At 42.2% G+C, this 18,897-nt stretch overlaps 1 protein-coding gene and 1 non-coding gene across 3 annotated transcripts; both read left to right on the forward strand.

The window, feature by feature from the left end:
• The first annotated feature begins 997 nt into the window (after positions 1-997).
• LOC111972089 (elongation factor 2b) lies at positions 998-14,616 on the forward strand. Of its 2 annotated transcripts, XM_070446117.1 has the most exons (14): positions 1,034-1,103; positions 7,534-7,748; positions 7,855-8,036; positions 8,147-8,194; positions 8,293-8,504; positions 8,713-8,891; positions 10,047-10,152; positions 10,453-10,705; positions 10,791-10,986; positions 11,183-11,549; positions 13,013-13,366; positions 13,554-13,736; positions 13,993-14,125; positions 14,264-14,616. In XM_070446117.1, exons 5-14 carry the CDS (start codon positions 8,358-8,360, stop codon positions 14,455-14,457), a joined length of 2,112 nt encoding a protein of 703 aa, XP_070302218.1. In that variant the 5' UTR covers positions 1,034-1,103; positions 7,534-7,748; positions 7,855-8,036; positions 8,147-8,194; positions 8,293-8,357; the 3' UTR covers positions 14,458-14,616. The 2 variants fall into 2 exon arrangements, with proteins under 2 accessions (XP_023854697.1, XP_070302218.1); XM_023998929.2 differs by lacking the exon at positions 8,147-8,194 and having other exon boundaries at positions 998-1,103.
• Positions 10,283-10,351, forward strand: LOC111972429 (small nucleolar RNA SNORD37). Its single transcript, XR_002878452.1, has one exon. It is a non-coding gene; the product is annotated as a small nucleolar RNA SNORD37 (small nucleolar RNA).
• Positions 14,617-18,897: the final 4,281 nt, after the last annotated feature.

Here is an 18,897-nt window from a genome sequence, read left to right on the forward strand (position 1 = left end):
GTTGGAACTCGCTAGTGACGCAGAATGAGGTCGGAACTCAGCACAGAGGCACCACCTGCTGGATGACTTGACCAAGTAACGTGACAACTGGCAGACGTTCACTGTGAGAGTGCAATAATAACAAGAGTACAAGACATTGTTTGAATTAAAGCTAAGACATTTTTCAATTGCTTTTTCCATAGCTTTCACTTTACATGGGATATTTCATCAAATTCAAATTGTGTACTCTAATCTATCGCTTCCCTTTAATCTGYATTAGAGCTACCCTAACATGCTGGCCTCAATGCAAAATGAATGGGAAAGATATGCACCATTTGATTTAAAATCCAATCTAAATATTTTTGTTTGTGATTGAGGACTAAACAAATGGGTTGAAATAAATCAGGCATACGTTTTATTTTAAAGGATTTTTGAGGAATGGAAAAGCACAGTCCTACATTTACTTTGGGTGAACTGACCCATGTAGCCTAAAATAGAAGTGCATTTTCTTTGGGTATAATTTACATGAATAAACATACTTGAGATTCCACTACACTTATAAGATACTGTCGAACTGCTAAATTATATATTGCTAAAGTAACTGTAGTTGAACAATTTCTGAAGTTCTGACTACAGGGTCAGGTCAGGTCGTAGCCCAACCACCCGTCAGATGGCACTGTTATTCGTTTCACGTCATAAACGGCTGGTTGGGCTAGTCAGGTAGGGCGAGGGAAGACGTGTGCAGTGAAACGTCTATTGTTGTACCTGGGTGTGGCGCGTAAGGAACCCTCTAGCGATTACTGTTTAACGTTAATTCAGCCTAATTTCGTAGAAGTATAATTATTCGTCAATGCTTGTAGGCCATTGCCCACCAGTGTAGAATGCTACACATGGTCCTCAGAGAAAGTGTTTGTTTCTTCTGTCACAAAATGCCAAATCAACGCACCTCTCTGTCTCAGTAGACTGCGTGTCAAGACTGCGTCCTTACGCAGCACGTGAACAGTATAAAACTGTGCCTGTTGACGTAATCACTCTCTTCCCTGCCTATGCCCTCGTGAGGTGGGCAGTGTAAAATCTCGTGACTCTTTTTCCACGAAGTGAATCCATAACCATCCGTCAAAATGGTGAGTTGGATAAGTATTTTCGGAATAGTAATATCGTGTAATCATGTGTTCTGCTACTTCAGTCATAACTTTAAAGTGTAAAATGCCTGACACTAAGAAGATGGATGGTATTTGGTTACTTGGGCTTTGAACAAAATGGCACCCAATTTGTGTGAACAGACCTCTTCTTTCTGCACAGTAGTGCAGACACCCAAATGGCCCCAACTATGCCAGTTTCCCCCTGTTTGATAATGCCCCATGCCAGAGGCCACCTGTATCTGTAATGTCCTTAAAACGAGGTTCTAGCATGAAGCTACGTGTTGAAGTGCCGGTCAGTGGCTCTGATCCCTTAGCGGTCGATTGTCATGTTTTGCACGTCTAGTATTGGTCCCATATCCAGTGACGCAAACGTTAAGAACTAACGCTGTCTGTGTTATGTTTACAAATTGTTTGTCCTAGGTTTGCTTGTTAACTGGCCAAAGTTAATAAACTAACGCTATGTTCAAATACTGGCGTGTGCAGGATGCCGACATGTCATAAAAGCTACGTTAGCTGTGTATGCTGCGCTGTCTGAAAGCGTTGTCTCTTGGCAATAATTCGTTTTATATATTTTTTTATAACCTGTATTTAACTAGGCAAGTCAGTTTAAGAACACATTCTTATTTACAATGACGGTCTACCTTTCATGGCTATACTCTCAAGTTTAAATCTGTTCGGTTTACTATTCAGAAACAGCTGGTGTTTTAGTCTATATAACTCGCTATCCCGCTACTTGGTGGGATTAAATGGCAGCCAGGTGTAATAAACTGCCGTTTATATTTTTCTGCCGATTGCACCGAGGCCTATTTTTGTCTGATCGTATACCGGTTACGTAGATTTCTAACGTTAGGTATAAACTGGGTCGTCGAGCCCTGAATGCTGATTGGCTGACAGCCGTGGTATATCAACAGAGATTGGGGGTACTCAATTGTCATACTTGTGTGAAAGTAAAGATACCTTGTAAAATGGCTAAAGTTAAAGTAACCCAGTAAAATACTACTTGAACGTCTAAAGGTATCAGATTTTAAATGTACTTAAGTACAGTGGTGGAAGAAATAATAAATTGTAGTACTTGAGGGAAAGTAAATGCTATACATCAATTTGCTTATATTTAGCAAACCAGAGGGCACAATTCTTTATTTTTTGGCCGCCAGGGGCACACTCAACACTCAGACATAATTTACAAAGGCAGCATTTCTGTTTAGTGRGTCCACCAGATGTGATGCAGTAGGGATGACCAGGGACATTATCTTRAGTGTATGAATTTGACCTTTTTCCTGTACTGCTAAGCATTCAAATTGTGACTAGTACTTTTTGGTGTCAGGTAAAATATATGGAGTAAAAAGTACATTAATTTCATTAGGCATGAAGTAGTACAAAATATAAATGGTAAAGTACAGATGCCCAAAAAAACTACTTAAGTAGTACTTTAAAGCATTTTTACTTAGGTACTTTACACCACTATATATCAGACCGTATACCACGGGTATGACTAAACATTTATTTTACTGGTATAATTATGTTGGTTACCTCAGGGTTTGTGATATGGCCAATATACCACGGCTATGGGCTGTGTCATGGCGCTCTGCGTTTTGTCATGCATAAGAACAGCCCATAGCTGTGGTATATTGGCCATATACCACACCACCTCAGGCCTAATTGCTTAATTAACTTAGTAGCAAACTCGAGAGCCAACTTTTGTGATAGCTAGTCAAATTTTCCACCGGGTGCTCTTGGCCAACCTACACGCACCATTTACTGCAGTTTACTGTTTTTGGTTGCCTAGCATTGAACAATTTAAAGCATGAATTTGGCTAATAAAGTTCTGTCAGCTAACCGAGCAGGTGAGTATGCTCRTGACTGTCTGCGTGCCCGGTCCCCAATGCATCCGCTTTCAGTGCGTCATATCTGTTCTAATGGTACTACATTCCACGGTTTATAGCAATGCAGAATCAGCCATTCTCATACCTTTTGTTAGACCTCCCTACATAATGAGYTTATACAATGGGTGGGTCTAATCCTGAATGCTGATTGGTTAAAACCACATTGCAGCTGGTGTCTTTTCCACAAGTTACCACCTGCTAAATCAATGACTTTAAAAAGGCCTATTTACTGTTCCATATCAGCCCAGCCAGGCAATTTATAAACATGATCTCCACTATAAAAAGCATYTAGACATTCTCATATTTCTTTTGGACTAAATCTTGTTTTCAAATACGGAAATTTGTATAAACCTGTTTCAATATTCAAATTTGATATCCAGGTGTCCCATAGTAATGAATGTGTTGGGACGAGACAGGCAGCGWTTCCCAGCCAGTCGAAATCATGAATCAGCTGGCATCATTTTTATGGAAATATACCACAAAAAAGTCATTTGAAAAAAGATAAAACGAAATTAAGGGCAGCTAGTTTGCACTCTTTCCAGCTTGTTTGAAGTGATTGTTGGCTGTGTTGTTGACTAGCTTTTCTGAACAGCAGTGTCCTRATGAGAGCACATTTTCTATGCCAGGTTAAATCACGCCTCATTAGCTCATTGTTATGGATGTGTCCAAATAAATGTCACTAGAAAGCCGCTTAAACTCCTGAGTGCCGCAGCGGTCTAAGACACTGCATCTCAGTACTAGAGCCGTCACTACAGACACCCTGGTTCGAATCCAGGCTGTATCACAACCTACCATGATTGGGAGTCATAGGGCGGCGCACAATTGGCCCCGCGTCATCCGGGTTTGGCCTGTGTAGGCCGTCATTGTAAATAATAATTTGTTCTTATGGCCTTGCCTAGTTAAATAAAAGCCAGCTTRGGTAGCAACCCTAGATTTGTGTTGGGACTATCTGTGGAAGGATGAAATGGGGATGAATAAATTCATGAAAATAATATTTATGAAAACAAGGCAATCGTTATTTGAATGTTGGTAACCCGTTGTAATAAAGTGCTAATGCCCTCAAAGCCATTGTTTGGATGATATATTGGCACGGTTTGCTGGTTTATCCTCAACACTGGCTTTTTGGGCATTGTCGCTTTTCTAATACTGTCAATTCCCGACGCTAGGAGAGCTGGACGATGGCGTCAGTGTGGCCATGTAAATAAGTAATAAGGCTGAGACTGCCAGAGCTGATTATACTAAATATTTATTGATGTGGGAGAACAGGGGAGACTGCTTCTATACTAGTGGCCGTTATGGAGAGAAATACGTATCGCAATAAACTGCCTMAATTCTATCGACTGATAAGTTTACAACATGTGCACCAGTTTAATTTTATTTGTTATCCTTTAAACTACTCGTTTCATGGTTGTAGTAGGGCTGGTTGACGTGGCCTAATTTTATTTTTTTAAATTTGAAAAGTATTCAGACCCCTTGGCTTTTTACACATTTTGTTAGCGTTATTCTAAAATTGATTCAATTTTTCCCCCCACATCAATCTACACACAATGCCCCATAATGACAAAGCAAAAACATTTTTTTAAACAATTTTGTAAATTATATCACATAAGTATTCAAACTCGGTACAACGTACTTTGTTGAAGCACCTTTGACAGTGATTACGGCCTCGAGTCTTCTTGGGTTGGCACRGTTGTATTTGGAGAGTTTCTCCCGTTCTTCTCTGCAGATCCTTTCAAGCTCTGTCTTGTTGGATTGGGAGCGTCGCTGCACAGCTATGTTCAGGTCTCTCCAGAGATGTTAGATCAAGTTCAAGTCTGGGCTCTGGCTGGGCCACTCAAGAACATTCAGAGACTTGTCCCGAAGCCACTCCTGCATTGTCTTTGCTGTGTGCTTAGGGTCGTTGTCCTGTTGGAAGGTGAACATTCGCCCCAGTCTGAGGTCCTGAGCACTCTGGAGCAGCTTTTCATAAAGGATCTCTGTACTTTGCTCCGTTCATCTTTCCCTCGATCCTGACTAGTCTCCCAGTCCCTCCTGCTGAAGAACATCCCCACAGCATGATGGTGCTACCATGCCACCATGCTTCGCTGTAGGGATGGTGCAAGGTTTCCTCCAGATGTGACGCTTGGCATTCAGACCAAAGAGTTCAATCTTGGTTTCATTAGACCATAGAATCTTGTTTCTCGTGGTCTGAGAGTCCTTGGTGCCTTTTGGCAAACTCCAAGCGGGCTGTCATGTGCCTTTTACTGMGTGGCTTATGTCTGGCCACTCTACAATAAAGGCCTGTTTGGTGGAGTGCTGCAGAAATGGTTGTTCTTCTGGGAGGTTCTACAATCTCCAGAGTAACTCTGGAGACCATTGGGTTCTCCCACGATTGCTCAGTTTGGCCGTGTGGCTAGCTTTAGGAAGAATGATGKAGGTCACTGTTCTTGRACCTTCAATGCTGCAGAATTTTTTGTGTACACTTCCCCAGATCTGTTCCCGGACACAATTCTGTCTCTGAACTCTACGGACAATTCCTTTGACCTCCATGGTTTGGTTTTTGCTCTGACATGCACTGTCAACTGTGGGACCTCATAGTGTGTGTGCGCCTTTCCAAATCATGTCCAATCAACTGAATTTACCTACCCCAGGTGGACTCTAATCAAGTTGTAGAAACATCTAGTGGATGATCAATGGAAACAGGATGCACCTGGTTTGAATACTTATTTACAGAAGATATTTCTGTTTTTATTTATTTGTGTGTAGATTGGGGGGATGTTAACAATTTTAGAATAAGGCTATAACTTAATGTGGAAAAAGTCAAGGTCTGAATACTTGCACAGTAGATATCTTTGTTTGTTTTTTTACCATTGTATAAATACGCTTTGTTGCAATACACTGCATTTCAAAAAGTCTGGGAAAATGTAATGAATTCAGGACAAAAAATTATACCTAGGCTAAATAGAAGGCTAACCATAACTCACTAATGATTTATTTTTTTTCAAAATATTTTAACCTGCTTTTTTTGTCATCTCTAATCTGGCTTTSAAGTCTGTGAAAATGTCCTTTTTGGTACAAATTTAACCAGAACGATGCACATCCATTACTAATGACCAACGTCTGGTAGCAGGCAATATAGAAAATTAACACCGGTCTCATAAACACTCAAGCACAAGCCCACCTTGCTATTGAGTAACACCTCATCTTTATATTTAAAGTCTAGCCAACTTGGATCCATTTGCTTGCTAATAAGGTATAACAGTTGAACTGTTATGAATACACTCGCCTGTCCTTCTACTAGGCTATATGGAATTGTTTTACGGTCATACCAAGGATAATTTTGCAATTTGACATATCAAACGAATTGAGAAAAAAAATATTTTTGGCCTCACTGTTATTAGCCTATACAAGTTAATTGAATAACAGATTCACTACATGAAAGAACAGCCCCCCCCCCCAAAAAAAATATTAAAATCTAAAGGAAGTTTGTTCTGGGGTGTCTCCTATATCTGAGAGCTATATTAACCGCTTTTTGTCAGTAAAGTCTCCATATATATTTCCATTAAAAAAACAGCTGGAACCTTCAGACGAGTCTTCAGACCTGTGGGTGTCCTGTTGCAAAACAACCGTGTTCGTTGAGCTTCTCACCTTTACACAGAAGGATCATGTTTAGTGTGTAGTCTGACCGGTTTGGACAGACAGAAGTTGRAAGATTGGCTGTACCAACTTCAGATGTTTCCCAATACGCTTGTGGGGGTCATAATAGTTTTGTAGGCCAAACCGTTTGGACGCTACAGGCGATTTTGTTTGAAGATCGATTTTCAGGATGTCTCATGGTCTGTCAAACACCGCTCTAGCTCTTTCACCGCAGATGCGGAAGYGCTACATAGGCGGATCCAGTGGATTAAGACGCATCCAATGAAGAGAACTCTAGCTTAACTTCTCTGCGCTACGGATCCCTTTATTTCCTCAGGTTTTCGCCTGCAAAATCTGTTTTGTTATACTCAGACAATATTTTGACAGTTTTGGAAACTTTGGTGTGTTTTCTATCCTAATCTGTAAATTATATGCATATTCTACGATCTGGATCTGAGAAATAGTCTGTTTACCTTGGGAACGTTATTTATATACAAAAATATATATAAGAGGGAAAAAACTATTCTGGCCCCTAGCGTCAAGAAATTAAAGGAAAAATATGCTCTTTTGTCTTTGTTGCTGTTTGGGGAAGGAGAAAAGGGGACGAGACAAAAGACAAACATTCATAAAAACAGAGAGAGAAATAAACCTTTGACTTTTGTGATACAGGCATTTGGAACATCGCGTAAAACGTACATTTGAATTAATTTTATATAGCCCAGCCCTAGGTTGTAGCCATCAATTGTATTAGCAAACTTATTTCATTTCAAACTTCACATTTCCCTAGTGTAGGCTACTTGTCATAATGAGCGACGTTAGCAAAATGCCTGTGGTAAGTGATCGGTATGGTTGGCGTCTAATTTTCAGTTTATCGTCCCAGCTCTACATTAATAATCTCCCCCCCCCCCCTGTAGGTGAACTTTACCGTAGACCAAATCCGTGCCATCATGGACAAGAAGTCCAACATCCGTAACATGTCTGTGATTGCGCACGTCGACCATGGTAAGTCCACCCTGACAGACTCACTGGTGTCGAAGGCTGGTATCATCGCAGGATCCCGTGCCGGAGAGACCCGTTTCACCGACACACGAAAGGACGAGCAGGAGCGCTGCATTACCATCAAGTCAACGTGAGTGTCTTCTGGCCGATGGYGCATTAACATTTCTTCTGACTGGGCAGAAGTGGGAGAGGTTTTGGCTGGCCTTTGAGTGGACTAACACTTTCTTCCAATGCAGTGCCATCTCCATGTACTACGAACTCTCTGAGAACGACATGGCCTTCATCAAGCAATGCAAAGATGGCGTTGGGTTTCTCATCAACCTGATTGACTCTCCAGGCCACGTTGACTTCTCCTCTGAGGTCACAGCCGCGCTCCGTGTCACTGATGGAGCCCTGGTTGTTGTGGACTGCGTGTCAGGTAAGGACGACTTGCGCCCTAGTTATGTCGGACACAATCATGCTTTCATTTCTGTAAAAAATGATGGCATGTTCTATACTTTTTGTGAACAAGTATTTCTTTATTTTCAGACATGTCATACAGGATGTCATATTGATGCTAGGTTCCATGATTACGAGGTATATTATAAAAAGGAGTAGGAGTCAGTCAACAAACCAATCCATTTGTTCTCAACATTTTCCTAGCTCACTATCTGCTCTTGTCCGTCCCTGCCCAGGTGTGTGTGTGCAGACAGAGACCGTGCTCAGGCAGGCCATTGCTGAGCGTATCAAGCCCGTGCTGATGATGAACAAGATGGACCGGGCCCTGCTGGAGCTGCAGCTGGAGCCAGAAGATCTGTTCCAGACCTTCCAGCGCATTGTGGAGAATGTCAACGTGATCATTGCCACTTACGGAGAGGATGAGGGTGGTCCCATGGGCTCTATCATGGTACGCAACTTATGTTGGCTGTACACTGCCTTGTCAGAAATTGTTGACAATTCACCTGTGAAAATGTGGCGTTGTTCCAGTTTTGTTTTGCACCTAATGACAAAACTGCAGTTTACATGAATATTGGAAGTGTTTCTCTGGAAATAGAGTTCTAGTTTCATGGCTTGGTATCAACCCTGCCCTAGTAGTAACAACTATTCTCTTACAGATTGACCCAGTCATTGGAACTGTTGGCTTTGGGTCGGGACTCCACGGATGGGCCTTTACACTGAAGCAGTTTGCTGAAATGTACGTGATGAAGTTTGCTGCCAAGGGTGATGCACAACTAGGACCTGCAGAGCGCTGCAAGAAGGTGGAGGACATGATGAAGAAGCTGTGGGGTGAAAGGTGAGGGACCAGTCACTGTCAACCTTGTAATCATCTGCCACATTGTCCTGAACTAGCTCCTGCCAGATTGCCTGGTACATGTCAAGCCTTGTCCGTTTGCAATGTAGTTAACCTCTTTAGGGGGTGTGGGACGCTACCGTCCCACCTGGCCAACATCCAGTGAAATTGCGGAGCACCAAATTCAAAAACAGAAATACTCATTATAAAAATTCATGAAACATACAACTGTTATACATCGGTTTAAAGATTAACTTCTTGTTAATCCAACCATGGTGTCAGATTTCAAAAAGGCTTTACGGCGAAAGCAAACCATGCGATTATCTGAGAACAGCGCCCAGCAGACAAATCATTACAAACCATTAGCAGCCAAGAAGAGGTGTAACAAAGGTAAGAAATAGCGTTAAAATTAATCACTTACCTTTGATGATCTTCATATGGTTGCACTCCGAAGACTCCATGTTACACAATACATTTTTGTTTTGTTCGATAAAGTACCTCTTTATATTCAAAAACCTCGTTTTGTTCAGTAATACATTGGAACAAAGCGCAGTCACGACAGACGAAAAATCAATAAAGTACCATAAAAGTTCGTAGAAACATGTCAAACGATGTTTATAATCGATCCTCGTGTTTTTGTCATAAATAATTGATCATATTTCAACCGGACAAGAGCTTCGTCAATAGAAAAGGAGAAACAAGAAAGGGGTGCCCCCGGTCATTCACTGGACTCATGTCTAGAAATTTCCACCGTCCACTCATTGAAAGTGCTGTTTCTCCCCCATTTTTGAGTAAAAGCCTGAAACAATGCCTAAAGACTGGCCTTATGTTGTGGAAGGCATATAGATCGGGAACTGCGTCATAAGTCTTTGTATGGTGGATAGGCTTTCAATGGTAAAAAGACATTTCAAAATAACAGCACTTCCTGGATGGATTTCTCAGGTTTTCGCCTGCCATATCAGTTCTGTTATACTCACAGACGTTATTTTAACAGTTTTGGAAACTTTAGTGTTTTCTAACCAGATCTACCAATTATATGCATATCCTAGCTTCTGTACCTGAGTAGCAGGCAGATTACTTTGGGCACACTTTTCATCAAATTCTGAATGCTGCCCCCTACCCTAGTGAGGTAAAATGGTGATATTTTTTCCCCTTCAGGTTTTTCGACCCAGCCACTGGCAAGTTCAGCAAGTCTGCCAACGGACCTGATGGAAAGAAGCTCCCCCGTACCTTCTCTCAGCTCGTCCTAGACCCCATCTTCAAGGTGAGTGGAGACATGACTTTAACAATGTTTAGCATTAGGCCCGGTGAAAGGGAATACATACCAGCCATGTACCGATAAGGTCTGACCGGGAAAGTGCATTTCGTGTTGTGCCTTTTAGCGCTTTATGCCTATGAATGATGACTTAATACATTCTTCACTTTGACCTGATTGTCCAGTGATGTTAAACTGCAGTCTGACACATGGCAAAGGCAATTCTATAATTACCTCTCTCCATATGAGCCAGCTGTATTTTATTGTATGGTCCACCCATTTTACGTTTAACTGCTGTTTCTGCTATAGGTGTTTGACGCCATCATGAACTTCAAGAAGGAGGAGACGGCCAAGTTGATAGAGAAGCTGGACATCAAGCTGGACAATGAGGACAAGGAGAAGGAGGGCAAGCCCCTGCTGAAGGCTGTGATGCGTCGCTGGCTGCCAGCCGGAGAGGCCCTGCTCCAGATGATCACCATCCACCTGCCCTCCCCCGTCACGGCCCAGAAGTACCGGTGTGAGCTGCTCTATGAAGGACCTGGTGACGATGAAGCTGCCATGGGTAAGACTACAACCTCTCCTTTCCTTCATCTGGAAACATGGATAGTACCATATACTGGTCTGTTAACCCAACTGTCTCCTCTAAGGTATCAAGAACTGCGACCCCAAGGCTCCCTTGATGATGTACATCTCCAAGATGGTGCCCACTACCGACAAGGGTCGCTTCTACGCCTTTGGCCGAGTCTTCTCTGGCTGCGTGTCTTCCGGCCAAAAGGTGCGCATTATGGGACCAAACTTCACCCCTGGAAAGAAAGAGGACCTCTACCTCAAACCAATTCAGAGGTTAGTACTCTGGAAAGCTACACTTCAAATGTTTACTTATGTGTACTTTGTAATTTGTGTCTTGCAATCCATGAAAAACATGTAAATCTGTGACCATGCAGTAAGAACAAAGCGCATGCATGGGAGTAGCACATTCTAAATGCTGTATAAGCTCTAGTATTGAACAGTTGACTGACTCTCCCCTGTTCCTCATTAGGACCATTCTGATGATGGGACGTTACATTGAGCCGATCGAGGACGTGCCATGCGGGAACATTGTTGGTCTGGTTGGAGTAGACCAGTACCTGGTGAAGACCGGGACCATCACTACCTTCGAGCAGGCCCACAACATGAGGGTGATGAAGTTCAGCGTCAGCCCTGTGGTGAGAGTGGCTGTGGAGGCCAAGAACCCTGCTGACCTGCCTAAGCTGGTGGAAGGCCTGAAGCGTCTAGCCAAGTCTGACCCCATGGTGCAGTGTATCATCGAGGAGTCTGGAGAGCACATTATCGCTGGAGCCGGTGAGCTGCATCTGGAGATCTGCCTCAAGGATCTGGAGGAGGACCATGCCTGCATTCCACTGAAGGTACACTAGTCCTCCGTGCCTTGTTACATGTAGGGCTTTCACATGATCCCTTCTAAACTCAGCAAAAAAAAGAAACGTCCCTTTTCAGGACCCTGTCTTTCAAAGATAATTTGTAAATATCCAAATAACTTCACAGATCTTCATTGTAAATGGTTTAAACACTTTCCCATGCTTGTTCAACGAACCATAAACAATTAATTAATATGAAACTGTGGAACGGTCATTAAGACACTATCAGCTTAGACAGTAGGTAATTAAGATCGGTTATGAAATCTTAGGACACTAAAAAGAGGCCTTTCTACTGACTGTGAGAAACACAAAGAAAGATGCCCAGGGTCCCTGCTCATTGCATGAACGTGCCTTAGGCTTGCTGCAAGGAGGCATGAGGACTGCAGATGTGGCCAGGGCAATAAATTGCAATGTCCATACTGTGAGACAACTAAGACAGAGCTACAGGGAGACAGGATGGACAGCTGATCGTCCTCGCAGTGGCAGACAACGTGTAACAGAACACCTGCACAGGATCTGTACATCTGGACATCGCACCTGCTGGACAGGTACAGGATGTCAGCAACAACTGAGTTACACCAGGAACTCACAATCCCTCCATCAGTGCCCAGACTGTCCGCAATAGGCTGAGAGAGGCTGGACAGGGCTTGTAAGGCAGGTCCTAACCAGACATCACCGGCAACAACGTCGCCTATAGGCACAAACCCACCGTCGCTGGACCAGACAGGACTGGCAAAAGGTGCTCTTCACTGACGAGTCGCGGTTTTGTCTCGCCAGGCGTGATGATCGGATTCATCATTGGACTGAGCTTGTTGTCATTGCAGGCAATCTCAACGATGTGCGTTACAGGGAAGACATCCTCCTCCCTCATGTGGTACCCTTCCTGCAGGCTCATCCTGACATGACCCTCCAGCATGACAATGCCACCAGCCATACTGCTTGTTCTGTGTGTGATTTTCTGCAATGCAGATATGTCAGTGTTCTGCCATGGCCAGCAACGAGCCCGAATCTCAATCCCATTGAGCACGTCTGGGACCTGTTAGATCGGAGGATGAGGGCTAGGGCCATTCCCCCCCCCCAGAAATGTCCGGGAACTTGCAGGTGCCTTGGTGGAAGAGTGGGGTAACATCTCACAGCAAATCTGGTGCAGTCCATGAGGAGGAGATACACTGCAGTACTTAATGCAGCTGGTGGCCACACCAGATACTGACTGTTTTGATTTTGACTTGATTATTCCATTTATGTTAGTCACATGTCTGTGGAACTTGTTCAGTTTGTGTCAGTTTAATCTTGTTATGGTCATACAAATATTTACACGTTTGCTGAAAATAAACGCTGTTGCAAGTGAGAGGACGTTTCTTTTTTTGCTGAGTTTACAATGGTGTTACGTTACAGGCAGTGTTATCCTACTGATGTATTTAATAATTAAACACCCCCTCCACTCTCCCACATAGAAATCCGACCCGGTGGTTTCCTACAGGGAGACTGTGTCTGAGGAGTCTGACCAGATGTGCCTGTCCAAGTCCCCCAACAAACACAACCGTCTGTACATGAAAGCCCGTCCCTTCCCTGACGGCCTGGCTGAGGACATCGAGAAGGGTGACGTCAGCGCCAGACAGGAACTGAAGGTCCGTGCCCGTTTCCTGGCCGACAAGTACGAGTGGGATGTGTCTGAGGCCCGTAAGATCTGGTGCTTCGGCCCCGACGGTACCGGCCCCAACCTGCTGATGGACGTGACCAAGGGAGTCCAGTACCTGAACGAGATCAAGGACAGCGTGGTGGCTGGCTTCCAGTGGGCTGTCAAGGAGGTAAGCAAGACTTATGGATGTAATTTTTCCTACTTAGTTGGTCACTTTAAAACAAGCATACCATCTTTCAGAGGCACAATTCTGTGTTGGGGAATACGCCATGGGTAGTGTTCTGTGAGAATGTAGATTTGTCACGCAAACTGAAGTGCTTGATTTAATACCTTAAACATTACTATTTTGTTTCCAGGGTGCCCTGTGCGAGGAGAATATGCGTGCTGTCCGCTTTGACGTCCACGATGTGACCCTCCACACAGATGCTATCCACCGGGGTGGTGGTCAGATCATTCCCACAGCCCGGAGAGTGCTGTACGCATGCCAGCTTACAGCCCAGCCGAGACTCATGGAGCCTGTCTACCTGGTGGAGATTCAGGTATGCCTACAATTGACATTTAAAATGTGTCATTAAGTGTTTGGTTTCAACAAGGACTATGAAATCATGCACCACACTGAACAAGTGATGGCTAAATCCATAAAACACAATACCTGACTAGAAGTGAGCTCATCTCCAGGATAATGGAAGTTGACTAGAAAAATGCTACATCCTTGAACAGCATAGCTTTCTTGTACAGGTTGGCGTTAACCATCGAATTCAATGGCGTTAACCTTGTTTCCCCCTCTCCCTGCAGTGTCCTGAGCAGGTGGTGGGAGGCATCTACGGTGTGCTGAACAGGAAGCGCGGTCACGTGTTCGAGGAGTCCCAGGTCATGGGGACCCCCATGTTCATCGTCAAGGCTTACCTGCCTGTCAACGAGTCGTTCGGTGAGTGACCCACCAAGTGCAGTTCACTTTCCCTTATCTGATATGCACTAATCAGGGCTAGACAATTCCCTGAGTTGTAGGAAATGCCTAATGTATAAAACAAATTGATATATGCTAATACCTGTGTTCCTTCTCCAGGTTTCACAGCAGACCTGCGTTCCAACACCGGTGGCCAGGCCTTCCCCCAGTGTGTGTTTGACCACTGGCAGATCCTCCAGGGAGATCCCCAGGACACATCCACCAAGATCTCCCAGATTGTGGCTGACACACGTAAACGCAAGGGGCTCAAGGAGGGAATTCCTGCATTGGATAACTACCTGGACAAATTGTAAAAGGCTACCCTCTCATTCCCCCCCACCCCAACACTGAGACCAGAACTGTACAGATCACCATGGGCACAAACATTTTCCATAGGGAAAGCAAAGACCTTATCAAGAGAAACAATTAGGAAGAATTGTAAACATAAATTAAATAAAAATGTAAAATATAAACGGTGGTTCGACATTCTTTGGCGAGGGTGGTGAGAACGGAAATTTGTGTGCGGACTGCCGTTAGGATCACCGGTAACACAGATGGATTAATATATGTACATTTCATACACTGAGTATACAAAACATGAAGAACACCCACTCTTTCCATGACTCTAACCAGGTGAAAACTATGATCCCTTATTGATGTCGCTTAATAATCCACTTAAATTTGGGCTCCCGAGTGGCGCAGCGGTCTAAGGCACTGCATCTCAGTGCAAGAGGCGTCACTACAGACCCTGGTTCCATTCCAGGCTGTATTACAACTGGCCGTGATTGGGAGTCTCAGGGCTGTGCACAATTTGCCAGGTAGGCCATCATTGTAAATAAGAATTTGTTAACTGACTTGCCTGGTTAAATAAAAGTTGGTGTAGATGAATGGGGGAGGAGACTGGTTAAAGAATAATTTTTAAGTCTTGAGACATTGTATGAGTAAGACAAAATATATAACTGCCTTCGAATGGAGTGTGGTAGTTCCAGGTGCACTGGTTTGTATCAAGAATTGCAGCGCTGCTTGGTTTTTCCATAAGTTACGTGTGTATCAAGAATGGTCCACCATCTAAAGGACATCAGCCAACTTGACAACTGTGGAAGTGTTTATCCACATGGACCAGCATCCCTGTGGAACGCTTTCCACATCTTGTAGTCATTCCCTGATAATTGAGTGTTCTGAAGGTGTGGGGTGCACAACTCAAAATTAGGAAGACGTTCCTAAATATTTGGTATACTACACTGAACAAAAATATAAAAGCAACATACAACAAAATATTTTACTGAGTTATAGTTCATATAATGAAATCGGTCAACTTTAAATTAATTAGTCCTTAACCTATGGATTTCACATGACTGGGAATACCGATATGCATCTGTCGGTCACAGATGCCTTTTATTTTATTTTTTAAAGGTAAGCGTGTGGATCAGAAAACAAGTCTATCTGGTGTGCTCATGCAGCTTGACATCTCAATCATGGACACTCTTAATGACAGTTGCTTCGCGTGATGAATTGTCTCTACCTTCCCTTTGTGCTGTTGTCTGCCCAATATTTGTACCATATTTGCATGTGCTGTTTCTACCATGTGTTGTCTTAGGTCTCTTTATGTAGTGTTGTGGTGTTTTGTTGTGATGTGTGTTTTGTCCTATATATAAATGTTTTTATTTTCCTATGCATAGACATGCTCTGTTTTCTGAACCAGGGACCGCGTCCCTAGAAACCAAGGTTCTGGAACGATCAACCAGTGCTTGAGTAGTTTTGCTTTACATGGCAGTCAGTATGAATATAACTAACGGCCAGAGAACGCCTAAAATGTCACTTGACAATCAGTGTTAGTGACTGGCATCACGTTTTGTAGAAAAATTGATGGTTTGGTAAATCTTCATTTGTAATGCTCGTAACCCGTTGTCTAAAAGCAATAATACTGGGTGTTTATCGAAATGCATACTACCTGCTCGAAGCACGCAAATTGGGGCACGGGAGGATTAGAGTATGCGAAACGGAGCACAAGAGGGCACTAATCGAATGTGTACTCCGTTTGTACATATTTTCAAGCATGCATCGATGCAAGCTTCAACGGAAAGTATACAAAGACATGACACAACCATGTAAAAGATGATGCAAAAGTTCACCGATGTAAAGACAATTTCAAGTTTGCTATTCAATGGATTTTCACGCTTTCAAACCACTTGAGCCACAGACTCCAAATAAGTGTCATGATGTTGGAAAAATTGCGCACAACATTGCATAGGTCTTACTTTCACGATTGAGACATTAATTCGCTTTCCAAAGCTAATAAACATGTGGAAATGTGAGCAGTGTTTTGTATTCCTGGTTGAATTAGTTAGGGAGCGTACAAACTGTTTTTACATTCAAATTTCAATAGCTCCTTGGTCATGTGACATGACTTCAAACAAGGTTCAGAATGTCCACTGACTACTCTTCTATATTGCACACCCTTAAGTTGGTCAATTTTCATCTCACATGGTTTTACATGAATTTTTCAAAATGTAGAATTTCAATAGGTCATGTGACTTGAAACAAGGTTCAGAATGTCCACTGTGGGCCTACACATTGCACACCCTTTAGTTTGTCTATTTTCATCTCACATGATTTTACATGAATTTTTCTAAATGTAAAATTTCAATAGGTACTTGGTCATGTGACCTCATGTCTGCTGACTACCCTTCTATATTGCACACCCTTGTTTGTGTACTGTAAAATCACACGGTGTAACGTACATTTTTCAKAGTTTCACATTTGCAATAGCTCCTTGGTCATGTCAATTACACACCTAAGAAGCATGCAGTGGATATACACCCATATTGCATAACCTCTAGTCATGTATCTTCTATATTGTTGTACATTATTAGTTTGACAATTAGGGGGTTCAGTCCAGTGTTGTGTTTACCCTTTTCTTTAATATTTGTCTTCAATAATTGGTAGTTCTAAGTACTTATTTTCCATGTTTTTTATTTTTCCACAGTATGTAACTGTGGTACACAATAGGAGAGAGACATATCTCCTTTCGTCGTTAATATCAACCATAAAGGAAAAGGGCAAAGTACGAGAGTCATGCTATTAATTCTCCAAAGCAGGGATGGAGAGTGAGCTGGTGAGGTAGGCTGCGGTGGTCAATACATATACTGAACATGTAACCACTGTAATGGTGACCAGAAAATCAATGAATAAAAATGTAATATTGACAAATTAAACAGAATTTGTGGACCTTTAATCTTTTCCAACAGACAATTAACTTCAATTAAGTATGAAACATTAGTGTTAACTTTCTCTTTATCCCTGGTTGATGTACATTTCAGAGCCTCTTCAGTGTGGATGGGGTATAGCATACATTTTCAACAACAGACTGCACTTCCAGTTTGTGTTCTTTACTCTGTTGAACTCTTTTGTCTTCATTCCTAGGCACAGCACATGGAACCACCGTTGGCATGCCAAACATTCAATCAAAACAAAGCGTAACACGTTATAAATATCAAATATGAATGCAGTATGGCGAATTACAAATTAGCCATTCATTGTGTTATATCATAAATTGTCACTGTCAAAAGATTATAAACATGTTAAATAAAGTTACTAACCCAGTCAGTCTTTGGGCCACATCCAGGTTCTTTATCAGTGGCACACATGAAGCAGTTGTTGGCTTTGTTGAACTCTGAAATCATAGGCATGAACTGAACATATGGCTGTCCCACACAACTACATAAAAAGAAAGAATTTACATTTACTTTGAATTAAATGTCATTACATACCATGCATTTTTAGTATATCCTCAGCCATTTCTTTTCGCAGTTGCTCCATGTGTTTTTCAAAGTTCCATATCAATGTGGGAGGGGATGTTGGGGAAGTTCTGTGCAACTTCCTTGGCCATCTACACCAAAAAATAAAATATAATYTTTGACCTAATTTTCACAACAGCTAACCATTCATTATTGAAAATGTAACTATCAAACCTGCATTACAAAGACCCCACAGCTTAAGGTGTCCTGCTGCATGGTGTGAGTTATTTTCCATGGCAGGATCTTCTCATTTTGAAGTATTCTCTATTTTATGTAAAAAATAATGGAGTTATGATTTGCCTATAACTAATGAATACACRAGCCAAATTTATATGCTTTTTTCCTTATTATAATCTAGTAGTAATTTATTAGTAGAGGTAATTTCCTTTATGCCCCATTCTACACACAGCCTAAATTATAGGCACTGAACCATTTACAGGACAATAATAAAAGTAGCATATAGGATCCAACCATATCACAGAGTGAATAAATGTAGAGCGTTTGTAGACTTTAAGAAAAAAATATTCAGTGACAGTTTCATCAGTACGTGCTTAAAGAAAGTCATATCACAAAGATCACAGATAACAGTGCCCACCAAATCTATGACAATAGAGAATGAATTGTAAGCACCAAAGTGTGTTTGTCAAAATAATATCTGAAAATGTTCGTTGTTGAACATAATACTTCTATTTGCAATAGCAATTTATGATATATGCAGTTGAGGAATATTCCATGTACCAACACTACATGTAGGACGGATATAAGACATTCCCACATACAATATTTAAAAATATATATATTTCACCTTTATTCAACCAGGTAAGCCAGTTGAGAATAAGTTCTCATTTACAACTGCGACCTGGCCAAGATAAAGCAAAGCAGTGTGACACAAACAACAACACAGAGTTACACATGGAATAAACAAACGTACAGTCAATAACACAATACAAAAGTCTA

This window comes from Salvelinus sp. IW2-2015, linkage group LG13, assembly GCF_002910315.2.
Source record: "Salvelinus sp. IW2-2015 linkage group LG13, ASM291031v2, whole genome shotgun sequence".
Lineage (NCBI taxonomy): Eukaryota > Metazoa > Chordata > Actinopteri > Salmoniformes > Salmonidae > Salvelinus > Salvelinus sp. IW2-2015.